Source organism: Silurus aristotelis (genome assembly GCF_946808225.1).
Source record: "Silurus aristotelis genome assembly, chromosome: 28".
Classification (NCBI taxonomy): Eukaryota; Metazoa; Chordata; class Actinopteri; order Siluriformes; family Siluridae; genus Silurus; species Silurus aristotelis.
The window spans coordinates 15,570,878-15,584,831 of record NC_139601.1 but is presented as its reverse complement, the minus strand read 5'-3'; the positions used below and the strand labels follow the sequence as shown (position 1 = coordinate 15,584,831).

General features: G+C 39.6%; 1 protein-coding gene across 1 annotated transcript; it reads left to right on the top strand.

The window, feature by feature from the left end:
* The first annotated feature begins 371 nt into the window (after positions 1-371).
* On the top strand, positions 372-12,502 carry gmppb (GDP-mannose pyrophosphorylase B). The gene is made up of 11 exons (XM_083534547.1): positions 372-603; positions 1,393-1,622; positions 2,524-2,604; positions 3,801-3,849; positions 4,352-4,494; positions 6,309-6,467; positions 6,600-6,678; positions 7,759-7,886; positions 8,807-8,989; positions 11,115-11,612; positions 11,670-12,502. Exons 2-10 carry the CDS (start codon positions 1,494-1,496, stop codon positions 11,244-11,246), a joined length of 1,083 nt encoding a protein of 360 aa, XP_083390673.1. The 5' UTR covers positions 372-603; positions 1,393-1,493; the 3' UTR covers positions 11,247-11,612; positions 11,670-12,502.
* Positions 12,503-13,954: the final 1,452 nt, after the last annotated feature.

The following is a 13,954-nucleotide window of genomic DNA, read 5'->3' as shown; positions in this document are numbered from 1 at the left end:
AATGGAGCGCGGCCAAATCAGAGCTATGGATTATACCATTATTAAAAGGAGGTGGGGGAATTACTCCTTTTTAAAATAGTTTTAATTTCCTATTAAATTACACAGGAGTTCTTCAGTCATTATTTTTTAAACGAATTAAACTCTTTTTGTTTCCTTTTGTGCGTTTATTTTTTATTTTATTTGCACGACAGACAGTGGAGTTATAAATTTAATCAAGATGACAGAGGGACAACTGATAAAAAAAAAAAAAACAAATAGCGTTATGGGACAAAAGAAAAGAAAAACATAATATTCAGTATAATCGAAATATCAACGTTTTTACATGTGCAAAATATTTTAAATGTGTGTAAACAAATCATATTTGGTACACTCCAGCGACAGACGTCACAAGGCCATGCCCACATGCCTGGATCCTGGAAGGAACTCGGCGCTTGTTCATTGAATAAGAAGCTGCTTGAAGCTGGAAAGAAACTAAAGGACTGCAGATTATGCGCTTTTAATTACACTGACAAAATCTTATACATCCTTTATCATTATTATTATTATTTGTGGGGCGGAAGATCTGACGTGGATTACAAGTTTTGGTAACGTGACACTGAGGCGGTGAGTTGAGCTGCTTCTCGGTCTATGAGCGTATAACAGATCTGTCATTAATAATAATAACAATAATATTAATAATACAATAACCATAAAATAACCCTGACATTCAAACAAAGGCTGGAATAAAACCGTAAATCACATAGCTTGAGTTTAGCCTTTTAGCATTGCGGGATGCTAAGAAAGATTCCTCCAGGGACTGTATTAAGTTACTGTTTATTCTTAATTTCGTATTAATATTCATCAAGTTAATTAGTTAAATAAACATTTAATTAGTTTATTAATGATCAGTATCACGTCTTGTTTTCATCACCCTACAGCCAAACTTCATTTTTTTAGACTCTGCTCACGAAGAAGTCGATGGTCGAATCCCAAATGCATTGATCTTTGAAGCGGAGTGCACTAGATAGCGAGTGCTAGTCATTAGTTTATATGCTAGTGTTAGTACACTAATATAGGGTGCGTGACTATTTGGAACTCGGCCTTTGATTTAGGAAAATATTTGTTATAGCAAATTTTTTCACTGTTTGTATAATATTCGCTTTCTTTGACAACGTGGTTGTTTTTTTTTTTTTTTTTAGTAATTTTGTCTATTTTCTTGTCTTTCATGTTTTATTTAATTATGTTAAACTATTTATAAGCAGAACCAGTCATATTTCTTATATATTCCTTAATTCATAATTTATTGGTCTCTGCCTCTGTGTCTTAGATTAGGAATTAAAAGTAAACTACGTAGGTGGTATTGATGAAATCCTGCTGTGATCTATGTGACTCACCCTTATTGCTCCATCACAGGTGCGGTTATACCTGTTGTACCTGATGCTGCTGCGCATCCCGACTCCTTCAGACTGCACCTGACTGCTACGTCCTCTTTCTTTTCGTTTTTATCATCCATCATGAAGGCTCTGATCCTTGTCGGAGGCTATGGCACGAGGTTACGGCCCCTCACGCTCAGCGTGCCCAAGCCGCTGGTGGAGTTCTGCAACAAACCCATCCTGCTCCACCAGGTCGAAGCCTTGGTCAAGGTTAGAGCAAGACTTGTGTATATTTACACCGATCAGGAATTACTATGACATTATAACATTATGAGCAGTGCAGTGAATAACACTGATTATCTCTTCATCATGGCACCTGTTATTGGGTGGGATATTGTTAGGCAGCAAGTGATAATTTTGTCCTCGAAGCAGGAAAAATGGGCAAGCATAAGGATTTCAGCCTTTTACAGTCTCACGTGTAAAAACAAACAGCATGTCAGTGATTCGCCTCTAGAGGCCGCTCTCGTAACGACAGGAGCCCAGCAATCAACTATTGGTGCCGATTAAACGGCAAAATTAATTAATCGTTCGACATCTATATATAAGTACCCTATATGACTAAAACTATTATTTCACCACCTTCCACAGGCTACAATTCCTATTTTCAGCTCACTTTCCAAGTTGTAATGTTCATTAATAAAAATGCTATAAATGTCCAAGATCATAATCACAAGTGTCATTAAACTTCCAAGGTGTACCAGTTTTTAGAATTCTTATTGCTTCTGAGAGTTCGCAGTATCCAAGTTCCAAGAGTTTTTTCAACTCGCTCAAAGACTGGTCATCTTTGGATGAAGATTTCTTCCAGTTTGATAATGAGCCAAGAGTTAAAGCACCATGTGCACCAGTAGGAGCCAAAGACATTCATCTGATTCGGCTCTTAACTTTTTAAAGTTTTTTTTTCATGCATCTGATCACAAGCCTGATTGAAATCCTGCACTTGTTATGAAGCCCTCTGTAAGTTGGATTAGGTGTGTTTGGAGAAGTGATATCTCTGTGGTTATGATCTGAAGGTTGTTCAAATCCTGACACAACAAGTTCCTATATTTGCCTGTTTGATCCTGGTTCCTCATCATATTCATTTGTTTCTTTTTCATTTTTTGTATGTGAACAGGTTGGAGTCCAGCATGTCATTCTGGCTGTCAGCTATATGTCCGATCTTCTAGAAAGAGAGATGAAGGCACAGGCGCAGAGAGTAAGACACTTTTGGTCTTAAAGAGTTTCATTGTGAGACAAATGAAAAGCTTCAAATGAACAAAAAAAGTTTGGACACACCTTCTCATTCAAAGAGTTTTATTTATTTTCATGACTATGAAAATTGTAAATTCACACTGAAGGCATCAAAACTATGAATTAACACGTGGAATTATATATGGAATTATATACATAACAAAAAAGTGTGAAAAAAATTTCATATTGTAGGTTCTTCAAAGTAGCCACCTTTTGCTTTGATTACTGCTTTGCACACTCTTGGCATTCTCTTGATGAGCTTCAAGAGGTAGTCACCTGAAATGGTCTTCCAACAGTCTTGAAGGAGTTCCCCGAGAGATGCTTGGCACTTGTTGGCCCTTTTGCCTTCACTCTGCGGTCCAGCTCACCCCTAAACCATCTCGATTGGGTTCAGGTCCGGTGACTGTGGAGGCCAGGTCATCTGGCGCAGCACCCCATCACTCTCCTTCTTGGTCAAATAGCTCTTGATGCCTTCAGTGTGACTCTACAATTTTCATAGTCATGAAAATAAAGAAAACTCTTTGAATGAGAAGGTGTGTCCAAACTTTTGGTCTGTACTGTATATTTGATATATGCACACTGTGGGCAAAAGTATTGTGACACCTGATTTTTCCCAGCCATATATTCTTCTTCCCCAAACTGTTACCACAAAATTGGAGGCCCACAATTGTGTAGGATGTCTTTCAATGTGGTAGCATTCGATTTTCCCTTCACTTGAACCAAGACACACACCTGTACCATGACAATGCCCCTGTCCATAAGGAGTCCATTCAGATATGGTGTGCATTGGTTGGCATAGAAGATCTTAAGTGTCCTGCTATGGAGCACTGACCTCAACCCGATTGAACACCTTCGCTATAAATTAAAACTCGGACTGCAGCCCAGGACTCCTCACCCTCACTTACATCGGAAACTTTACTAAGACCCTTGTAGCTAAATCTCTACAAGTGCATTTCATCTAGTGGGACATCTTCCCAGAAGAGTGGAGGTTATAAGCACGAGTGGGGATTAAATATGGAACGGGATGTTTAAAAAGGACACACGAATCTTATGGTCAGGTGTCCACAAACTTTTGTCTATATAGTGTATATGTATATACTGTATATCTATACTATTATATGGAGATAGCAATCTCAAATACTGCTGTTCTTTTCTCCACAGCTCGGAATAAAAATCTCCCTCTCGCACGAGAAGGAGCCCCTCGGGACAGGTGGGTCAAATCTGTCTTACGGGTCTGTGACTGACGTGTAATTTCGGTGTTATGGACATAGTGTGAGAGAATCAGTACCTGAAGCATGAAATAGTTGATCAATACTGGACCTGAATTGATTCATAATAAACCAAACTCGTCATGTTTTAACGCTAAAAAGTCAAATTTGATGAGTTGGCAATTAAAATGTATCTGTGTAGAAATGAAATGTTCTGGTATCCAGCAGCAGTGTGATGGTACACTTGTTCACACTGAAGCAATCCTTGTTTTTACGTGCGGAAAATACTTCAAATCTGAGTTTTCTCACGCACGTATTAAATGGCGGACCCAATTTTGTGCACCCCAATATCTATGTATGTATTATGTAAGGGTCTGCTTTTATAGTATACAGTATAGAGTTATATATATATAATATATGGTATATAAGAACATACATGTAGAACATTTGTGAGTATTTTTTTTACTGACATTTACTTTTATGTGCCCTTCTATTCTCATTTAGCCGGACCTCTCGCTCTGGCTCGTGACCTGCTGACGGACAGCGACGAGCCCTTTTTTGTCCTCAACAGCGATGTGATTTGCGACTTCCCCTTCGAGGACCTGCTTAAGTTCCACAAGAATCACGGCAAAGAGGGCACTATTGTCGTGAGTAACATATTGCCTTGAATTTCAGAGATGTGGATTTTACACGTCGCTGAAAGCCCAAAGAATCGCTGTCAGCGAGTCATCATGTGGTCACGCTCCAAAGCCTATGGTTTCACCCTCTTCGGCAGGTTTAGTTCTAAAATATATTCCAATTATGATATTTAGTTCTTTTGAACAGCAATATCAAATCGGAAAAGAGTGTAGCCAATTGGAAATACACTATATGGACAAAAGTATTGGGATACCTGACTTTTCCAGCCATATATTTTCCAGCCATATTGTATATGACGTCTTTGAAAGCGATTAAATTTTATCTTCATAGAGCTAGGAGACTCAAACCTGTTCCAGCTCAATGACGATATGTTTATCATGGGTTGGAGTCTCCTCTAAAGGTCAATTAATGATAGTTGATTGCTGGAACTATCCGGAAAAATCCGCTGTTATTACGAGAGCGGCCTCCAGAGGCGAATCACTGACACCACGTGCTGTTTGTTTTTACACGTTAGAGTGTGCGCTGCACGGAGAGTGTTGTATTAAATTTATTATTTAGAATAAAGTAGTATTTTCATCTCTTTTTTTTTTATTTAGCACATTTTATGATCCACTAAATTTTTGTGTTTTTTTTTTGTTTTCATCGGTTATCAGCAAGTACAATCCAACCTAGCTGGAAGATATCTTCTATCGGTATCGGTAAAATCCACTATCCTCTAATCTTGAGTGTCCTGTTATAGAGCTCTAAACTCAACCCCGTTGAACACCTTTGGGATGAATTGGAACGCTGACTGCATCCCAGACCTCCTCACCTCATCTGCATCAGTAGCCGACTTTACTAACGAAAAAAACTTCGCAAGCACACACCAAAATCTAGCTGAACATTAGGTGTCCAAACTCTTTAATCAACAGTTTTATCAAATTAGGAGACATTCTAATTGTCTCTTCCACCTCACCTGTGTTCTGAGCTGCACGGCATTGGGAGAAAAAAACGTTTTTTTTAAACGATCGGCGGTGGCAAAAGATAAACTCCCGAGAGAAATAGTTGTGAAAGGAAGGAGGAAGACAGCGAACAATGACTTTCTTGGTCGGCTACTGTTTAGATACAAGCCGTTGTAACGCGTTGAGTCTGGGTGAAGACAGAGCTCGCTAACTCCAGTTACAACAGAAATCATATAAGCACAGACAGGTTTCCAAAACTCGTGCTTTTTTATTTTTCTTGGCAACAGCGTTAAGGGTTAGTCAAAGAAACGTAGAAATCAGCATCAGAAAATAATAAGGACATATTCCTCGGTCTTACACACACACAGTAATACTGGAAAAATGCAGTGCCAGGCTATTCCCAAAATACCGCTATGCTCCTAAAGGAAGCGCAACATATTTCACCCGTTACACCGTGTGTAACGTGTCTTTCGTTAAAGCCTGTGTAAAGTTCATTAGTGTAGGCTTATTTATGTAAAAAAAAACCAAAAAATTTGTAAAATTCAGTGGGTGTGGCTTATATATGGGTGCGCTTTATAGTCCGGAAATTACGGTCATTATTTTTTTACAGAATTTACTTTGTTTTCTTGTTGGAGTATTTAATTTATTGATTTATTTACTTATTTTGTTTCCTGTGCATTCATGCTTCTTTTTTTTTTTTTTTTTTTTTTTTTTTTTTATGTATTTGAAAATTTCCAAATCTCTGCAGGTTTAGAAATTCTTGCCATCTCTAACTCTATTAAAATGGACCATAGCACTGGCCAACTGCTATGTTTTTTATTATTATTATTCATGAGTTCACATCCATAACTCTGAAACCACCAATTCTCACAATATTACAGGTAACTAAAGTGGAGGAGCCGTCGAAGTACGGCGTGGTGGTGTTTGAGGGAGAGACCGGCTGCATTCACCGCTTCGTCGAAAAACCTCAGGTGTTCGTCTCTAACAAGATCAACGCTGGGATGTACGTCTTCAACCCCAGCATGCTGAGGAGAATACAGGTCAGGCTGAAGCCCAGCTCACTGCCATTAAATTATACATACTGATTTTCAGAACCATACACAGATCACCATTAGCCACTTACCGATTGTTATCTATTTTCTGATTTATTTCTGTGCGTATATTTTCCACAGTTGCGACCCACCTCAATTGAAAAGGAGATTTTCCCGGTTATGGCTGAGAATGGACAGCTTTATGCCATGGAGCTTCAAGGTACATCTCTCTGCTTCCTCTAAACATCTATCAACCATCCATCTACACTGTTTTCCCCTAAATTTCTAACCAAACGCCATGTGTTATTATGTAAATGTAAAGCAAATGAAGATTTTTTTATCGTATTCAGTTACAGTGTAAAAACTGTGACTGAGAGACCACATCTGCTTTTATCCTCCACACTTCTGGGAAGATGTTCCACTAGATTTTGGAGTGTGATTGTGAAGATTTGTGTTCATTCACCAACAATGGTGTTAGTAAACTCAGGTAGTGATGTAGGTGAGATGAGGAGGTCTGGGGTGCAGTCAGTGTTCCAATTCATCCCAAAGATGCTCAGTAGGGTTGAGGTCAGAGCTCTCTAGCAGTGTACTCAAGAGTTTCCACTCCAACCCATATAAACCATATCTTTATGGAGCTGAGGTGGAGGGAAAATTGTATGCTTTCGCATCCAAAGACGTCATAGTTGTGTGCCTCTGACTGTGTGGTAACAGTTTGGGAAAGAACCGTATATGGCTGGAATAGTCAGGCGTCCCGATACTTTTATCACATAAAAAGGAATAGCAAATGGATAAATAGATAACATTAGTCAGGTCCATAGGTTATTTTTTTTCCATGTTTTCCTTTTTTTTTTTTTTTTTTTTTTTTTTTTTTAAAAAAGAATAATTTTTTTGTTAAAGCCAAACATCTGGATTTCAGTTACACTGTTTAAATAATTATAGACCTGACTGTACGCTATCCAGTGTCGAAAATGACGTTAGCTCGTCAGTTTGAGATTACAAAAACCCAAACATACTGCTAGTGGAGGTTTAGTGAAATCAAGTGGCTTTTAGTGACATTTAAACCAGTTTCCAACGAAAGAACGTTATTTCAGGAACGGTATGCATTTACATTTTGGAACGCCAGACCTTCACCCAGGACAACACGGTACAATATGAGCAATAGCAATAGTGAATAATAGTGCAGTGCCGAGCAGTACACCAGGCTAATAGGGACTCAAGTTCACATTAATTGTAAGAGCTTCACACACACAATTAACCTGATTAGTATGTTCGTGTGTGTGTGTGTGTGTGTGTGTGCCAGGGTTCTGGATGGACATTGGTCAGCCTAAAGACTTCCTGACCGGCATGTGCATGTACCTTCATTCTGTCAGACAGAACGCCCCCGAGAGGCTCCGCACTGGACCAGGCTTTGTCGGCAACGTGTTAGTGGTAAGAGACGTACACACTGCAGTCTGCAGGTAGTCTTTTTCATTAGTGCAGATTTAAGCTTCTGAACCAGAGGGACCCCAAATTTCTTCCTCAAACTCAATTGAGGACTGTGGGCCGCAAGTAGATGTTTCATAGAAGTTCTCACCACCGTATTTTGAGAAAGTTTAATGTTTTTGTTTTATCATGATTATTCTTTCCAAAACGGTGGTCTGTACTTCGAGTGTCGCCAAACATTCTGAACCATTCACTCTTGAAGTATGCGGTGGTATCAAAAAGTTTCGAGCCCTGCTCTGTTTACAATAAAGTACTTTATTTATCTACATTTACACGCTATCACTTTCAAAATAGTTCCCTTGCACAGTAATACAGCGCTCCCAGCGTTCCTGACGCTTCTGGAATGTGTCCTGGAAATCTTCTTCTCGAAGCGTGTCAAGCACCTTCTGCGATTCGTGCCGGATCTCCGCAACGGTGTCAAAACCCCTTTGAGGTGGATCTTCATCTTCGGGAAAAGGGCGAAGTCCGCAGGAGCCGAATATGACGAGTAGTGTGGGTGCGGAAGTGAGATCATGTGGATCGTTCTCCTACGATCAACATGCACAAGTTGGCAACATTTTTGGGGGTTGAGCTCATTGAAGGTGTTCCTGAACTCTCATCATCTTTCAGCGACGTTCCTTTGCTCTAGAATAGCACCAGTTAACACCGTTTGTCTCAAACTTTTTGATACCACCTCAGATACAATTATTCGAATTGATTTACGGTCTCTACAAGCGGGGGATTACTGTATATGGCATGGAGAGCCAAATGTCCTTATGTCCACTAGGTGGCAGCGTTGACTCGTTATTCTATTCTTGTCCAATCTGTGTACTGTACATGTTACATTTACAAACATGACTATTGTAAATGAGCGCTTTATTGTACAGGACCCGACGGCGGTAATCGGCAAGAACTGCACAATTGGGCCCAACGTGACCATCGGCGCCAATGTGGTGCTGGAGGACGGAGTAAGGATCAAACGCTGCACTGTGCTGAGGGGAGCTCACATCCGCTCACACTCCTGGCTCGAGTCATGCATCGTGGGCTGGAGCTCTTCTGTAGGACAGTGGGTGAGGACTCGTACTGTAGCTCTGTAGCTCTCGACTGATATCAGAGTCTATGGGGAAATTTTTTGTTTATTTTTTTTTTTTTTACACGCAACAGATGACTAATGCCATCTCGGAAAACGCACCTACGCATCCTGTCTGGAAACAGGGTGCCTCTGTGCTCCCGGGTGTATTTCTTGCTAACATGAACTATTTAGCCGTAGCATTTGAGATATCTAAAAAAATAAACTGTTACTTCAATAGAAATGCCGTAGCATTTGAGATATCTAAAAAAATAAACTGTTACTTCAATAGAATCTACTAATCTTCAATAGTAAAAAGGACAAGGATATATAATGATTAATGATTCATAATAATGATTTAGGGGGGAGTGGTGGCTCCAGCGGTTAAGGCGCTGGGTTACCGATCGGAAGGTCGGGGGTTCAAGCCCCGGTATCGCCAAGCTGCCACTCTTGGGCCCTTGAGCAGGGCCCTTAACCCTCTATGCTCCGGGGGTCCCTTACGAGAAAAATAAACCAAGGACCGTGACGTCGGAGCGACGTGGGGCCGCCTTCCCATGGGCTCACCACCTGTAGGAGGGACCGTAAGGGACCGGTGCTGAGAGGATTGGGCAGCAGTCGAAGGCGGGGGCCTTGACAGCCCGATCCCTGGACACGGAGAAGTGTCTGGGGAATCTGCTTAGACTGCTGCCCCCGCGACCCGAATTACGGATAAGCGGGAGAAGATGAAATGAAATGAAATAATGATATAATGATCTCTAGTTGTTGTTTTTTTAATTGAAGGAACATATTTACAATAAAAAAAATAAACACTGTTTAATTATGCACTCTTGCAGCAAAACAAAAAAAAACACTCCTTTTATAATGACTATTATGAGTCAATTCACAAAATTTGTCAAATAATCTTGCTATGGGTTCAATCCAGCTTTATGTAGGTGACATTTGACTTGTGCATTCATGAGCCTTGTTTTTTTTTTGTTTTTTTTTTGTCAACATGATTCTTTGGACTTTTGACAGTTTTGAAAGTATGACAGTGTCTTGCACAGGGAATGAAAGCCAATCTATATCCATCTGCATACTAAAGCTTGTGGACAGAAAAGTGTACAAAAGATATTAGTCAGTCTGAGGCTTGTGTGTGGAGCTTCTGAGAATGATGTGTAATGTTTTTATGTAGTATTGAACAATCCTGATTCTTTACTTTTTGTCCTGTTTGGTGTAGCGTGCTTAGAGTCTGGGACTTTAATGTCAACTTGGATGCGAGTAGGAACAGCACGCACCTGATGGTCTTTGCTTGTCCTCTGTTGTGTTTGAATTATGAACCCTCCACCAGCCTCTTGCTAATATTAGCCTTCTGTTATCATTTTAGGCTTTATTTTAAGACTATATGGATTAAGCCATGTGGCATAACAATGCTTTTAACCGGCTATGAGCCAGTTGGAGAGGTGTTTGTGAAAGCTGACCTTGAACGCTGACCTGAGAGGTGCATTTGGTAGTTGCTGCATAAATGTGGAATAAAGGAACCTACGATCCTTTTGTGCTTTTACATGATCAAGTTCTTTATGGATACTATAAGGTGTATTAGTGGTGATGTCTTCAGAAGCGTTAAACTCCATAGACTACAATTTTATGTCGTCTAATTTATGTCAGTCAATGCAGGAACTTTTTTTTTAATCCAGACTGGAGTGTCTACACTTAAAGAGTGCAGGACAAAAGGAAGGAATGTTGATTTACCTGGGAGTGTATCAGTGGCTTAAGCATGCGCTCTGGCCCTGGTGTAAATTGGCATTCGAAAAAAGGAAAAGCTTTTGTATATTGACATTCATTGAAAAGAATCAGTTCACGGACTTAATTAGAATCAACACATATCTAGAGTACTAGTAAAAAAAAAAACACGTTTTCTTCTTTACCATCTAATTCCTTAAGTGTTCTTTTATAGTTTGGATGTCTTCAGTATTAACATACTGAAAAAAACACTGAAGGAGACGTGCGTCCAAACATTTGACTGATGCACCTGAAATGTATTTGTTCATTTAATACATAACTTTGTAAATAGTGTACTTAGTGCCTGCTTTAACATTATTGCAAAAACCCTGAACTTGCTTGTGAATCCGTTCTGTTTTATTCCTCAGGTTCGAATGGAGAACGTGACCGTTTTGGGCGAGGATGTGATCGTCAGCGACGAGCTCTACATCAACGGTGCTAACGTTCTGCCCCACAAGTCCATCACAGACTCTGTGCCTGAGCCTCGCATCATCATGTAGAAATCGCACGCGTACTTTTGAGTGTGTCTCAGAAGAGCACTAGCGGGTTTGGGGGGGTCACTTGAAATTTTAGGAGGGTTATGTAAAATTTTAATCTGTGTAAGTATGGTAAAGGATGTTCCTGCGTTTATCTGTCGAGATGAAGGTTTATCTAGAGTTCTTCTAGATCGGGTATATGATTACAGGCATATAGGATTACATGAACAGGCCAAGGTTGGGTCAGATGTCACATTGCCTTAAAAAAAAAAAAAAAAGGGAGAGGTGGTTTCCCTTATGCAATTTATTTCTTCATTTTGTCTTTTTCTTACGATGTTTTGGGATGTAATAGACTTGTCTTTGAGGTGTATGGTATGGGATCTTGCAAATGTACATATACTGCAAATTGAGGTGAGGAACCTCTAGGTTGAAGGAGTACGTGTCTAGACTGTGTGGCAAAAGTATGTGGACACCCAAGATTTAAACCTCCCAATCCCAAACTGTATGCATCAGTATTTCCTCCCTCCTTTACTCTTATTATATCATTCTTCTGTGAATGGTTTCCACTAGAATTCCGAACATGAATTTGTGAGATCAAGCACTGGTGTTCTGCGAGGAGGTCTTAGTGGGTGTATATAGGTGTTTCAGTTCATCCTCATGGTCTTCAGTGAGTTTTTCCACACTACCCTTGGAACACTGTGTGTTCATGGAGCTTACATTGTGCACAGGGGCTTTGTCGTGGTGGAACAATTCTGGGTTGTTAAAACCCATTGAAATTGTAATGCTTACAGCTTACTAAGATATCCGATGATTGTGCTTCTAACTTTGTGGCAACAGTTTAAGGAACATGAGGGTTGGTCAGGTGTCCACCTACATTTGGTTATATAATGCATGAGAGAAGCTTCTGTCATTGAAGCTATAAAGATAAATGAAGATAATTCAGGTTACTCGCCTGCTTGTAGAGAGTAAAGAAATGTTCGATAAAGAGATAAAGTATTCCTTTAACGTGGAAAAACAGGAAGCCACTGCGAGCTGAAAATGAAATTGATGCTGCTATGTCAGCCGAGCTAATCACTGTTCGCTCATTTTTGTTCTAAATCATGTAAGAATTCTATATTGTGTAGAACATGAAACTAAACAAATACAGGAATGGGTCGAGTTAATGTGAACTGACAATGAAGTATTCGATTACCACTAAAATGTCAGCCCAGGTAATATGTACACTTTTAATTGTCCTTTTTTAAAATAAAATGAAATAAATAATATAAACTACACTTCAATCACCCTGGTCGTCCGTTCGCTGTCGGATAATGCGTTTTTGTATTGCAACATCTCTGGTGTTAAGTCTTCGCCAGGGTAAAATACATCAGCGTGCACCTCATAAGCCTGGAAATGTGTCTGCACTCTGCTGTGCCATGTTGTGTTAAAAGCCGTCAAGAGTCCTATAAAAGCCACTGAGCAGAGAGCAGCGTATTAGTCAAATCCTGAGACCGTTTGGATGCGAGCCTTATTGGACCCACATCCTGAGAGAAGTCTGAATAACGGCCAAAAATATCAACCTTTACATAAATCAGTAGCCAAATCCAAAATGGCTCAATGTTTACTACATCGGGGAATGAAATGATAATCTCTGCACACTAGGCCGTGCACAGTCTGTCCAATAGACCAGTCGTTCAAGATTTCCATGCTGGTTTTCATCTCTCGTAGTCTGCTCGCTGACCCATGGAAGCCGAAGAACGGCTGTTTGCAACTTTAGGTTGTTCGTTTAACTCGAAAAGAGCGTCCTAGCCGGCTTCCATGAAACGAAATTTCTTCAGAGTGCTCGGTTGCTTCTGTGTAACGCCTTATTTGAGAAATCTGGCCAGTTGTTGGTTAACCACGGATGTCTATATAAGCATGAAGAAAAAGAAATTCACATCCAGTGTTGCCAGACAGTGGATTCCCACCCAAGTGGGTTATTTTTTTAAACACTTCACGCTGCAAATATCAGCCTTCGATTCGACAGCATTTATTTTAGTTGAAACCACATTGCTGTTGAAGACTCTTCTGATTGGTCACAAACTGTTGGCTAATTGCAAACAGAAGGACAGTAATTGCAGAATATTATTATATATTATCGTTCAGCTTTTCACAGGGATTCTGCACCACAGCAGATTAAAATACATTTTTTTTTTATTTTTTTTTTTTATTTAGAATTTTTAGGAAAAAGTCTGCAGTGTCGAAGAAGAGTTTCTCGACACAGCAAAGGATCCATGACCGTGTATTTCAGATGTGCTTTATTCGTAACATGACAATAGACATAATTATTTAACTTTAAGCGTTGAAAAAAAGAGGCTGCTATAACGGGAGTGATCGAAGGGAAACTTTGATCGCTTAGCAGACGTCTCACAACATTAAATATTAGGAGAAACGTGAAAAGCATGATGTGTGGAACTTTATTACATTAAAACTAACTAAACATTACCTATTTTATTATTAGAAATAATGCCCTTTGGAAAGTTATAATGCATCATGTCATCCTATGATTGATTATTTTCCTAGCTTAGCACAGCAGTCAATATTTTTCCCCTTCCATAAACATTGGAATTGTAATTGAGGTTGTAAATGTCATTTAAACGGAAATTAGTCTTTTGCATTATTGTTTAAGGATTTAAATGGATGGGGGAAAAAATTGGATCGAACCTGAAATTCTTTTCTATAAATATCCGCCTCAAATCACAGCACGTTCTTCA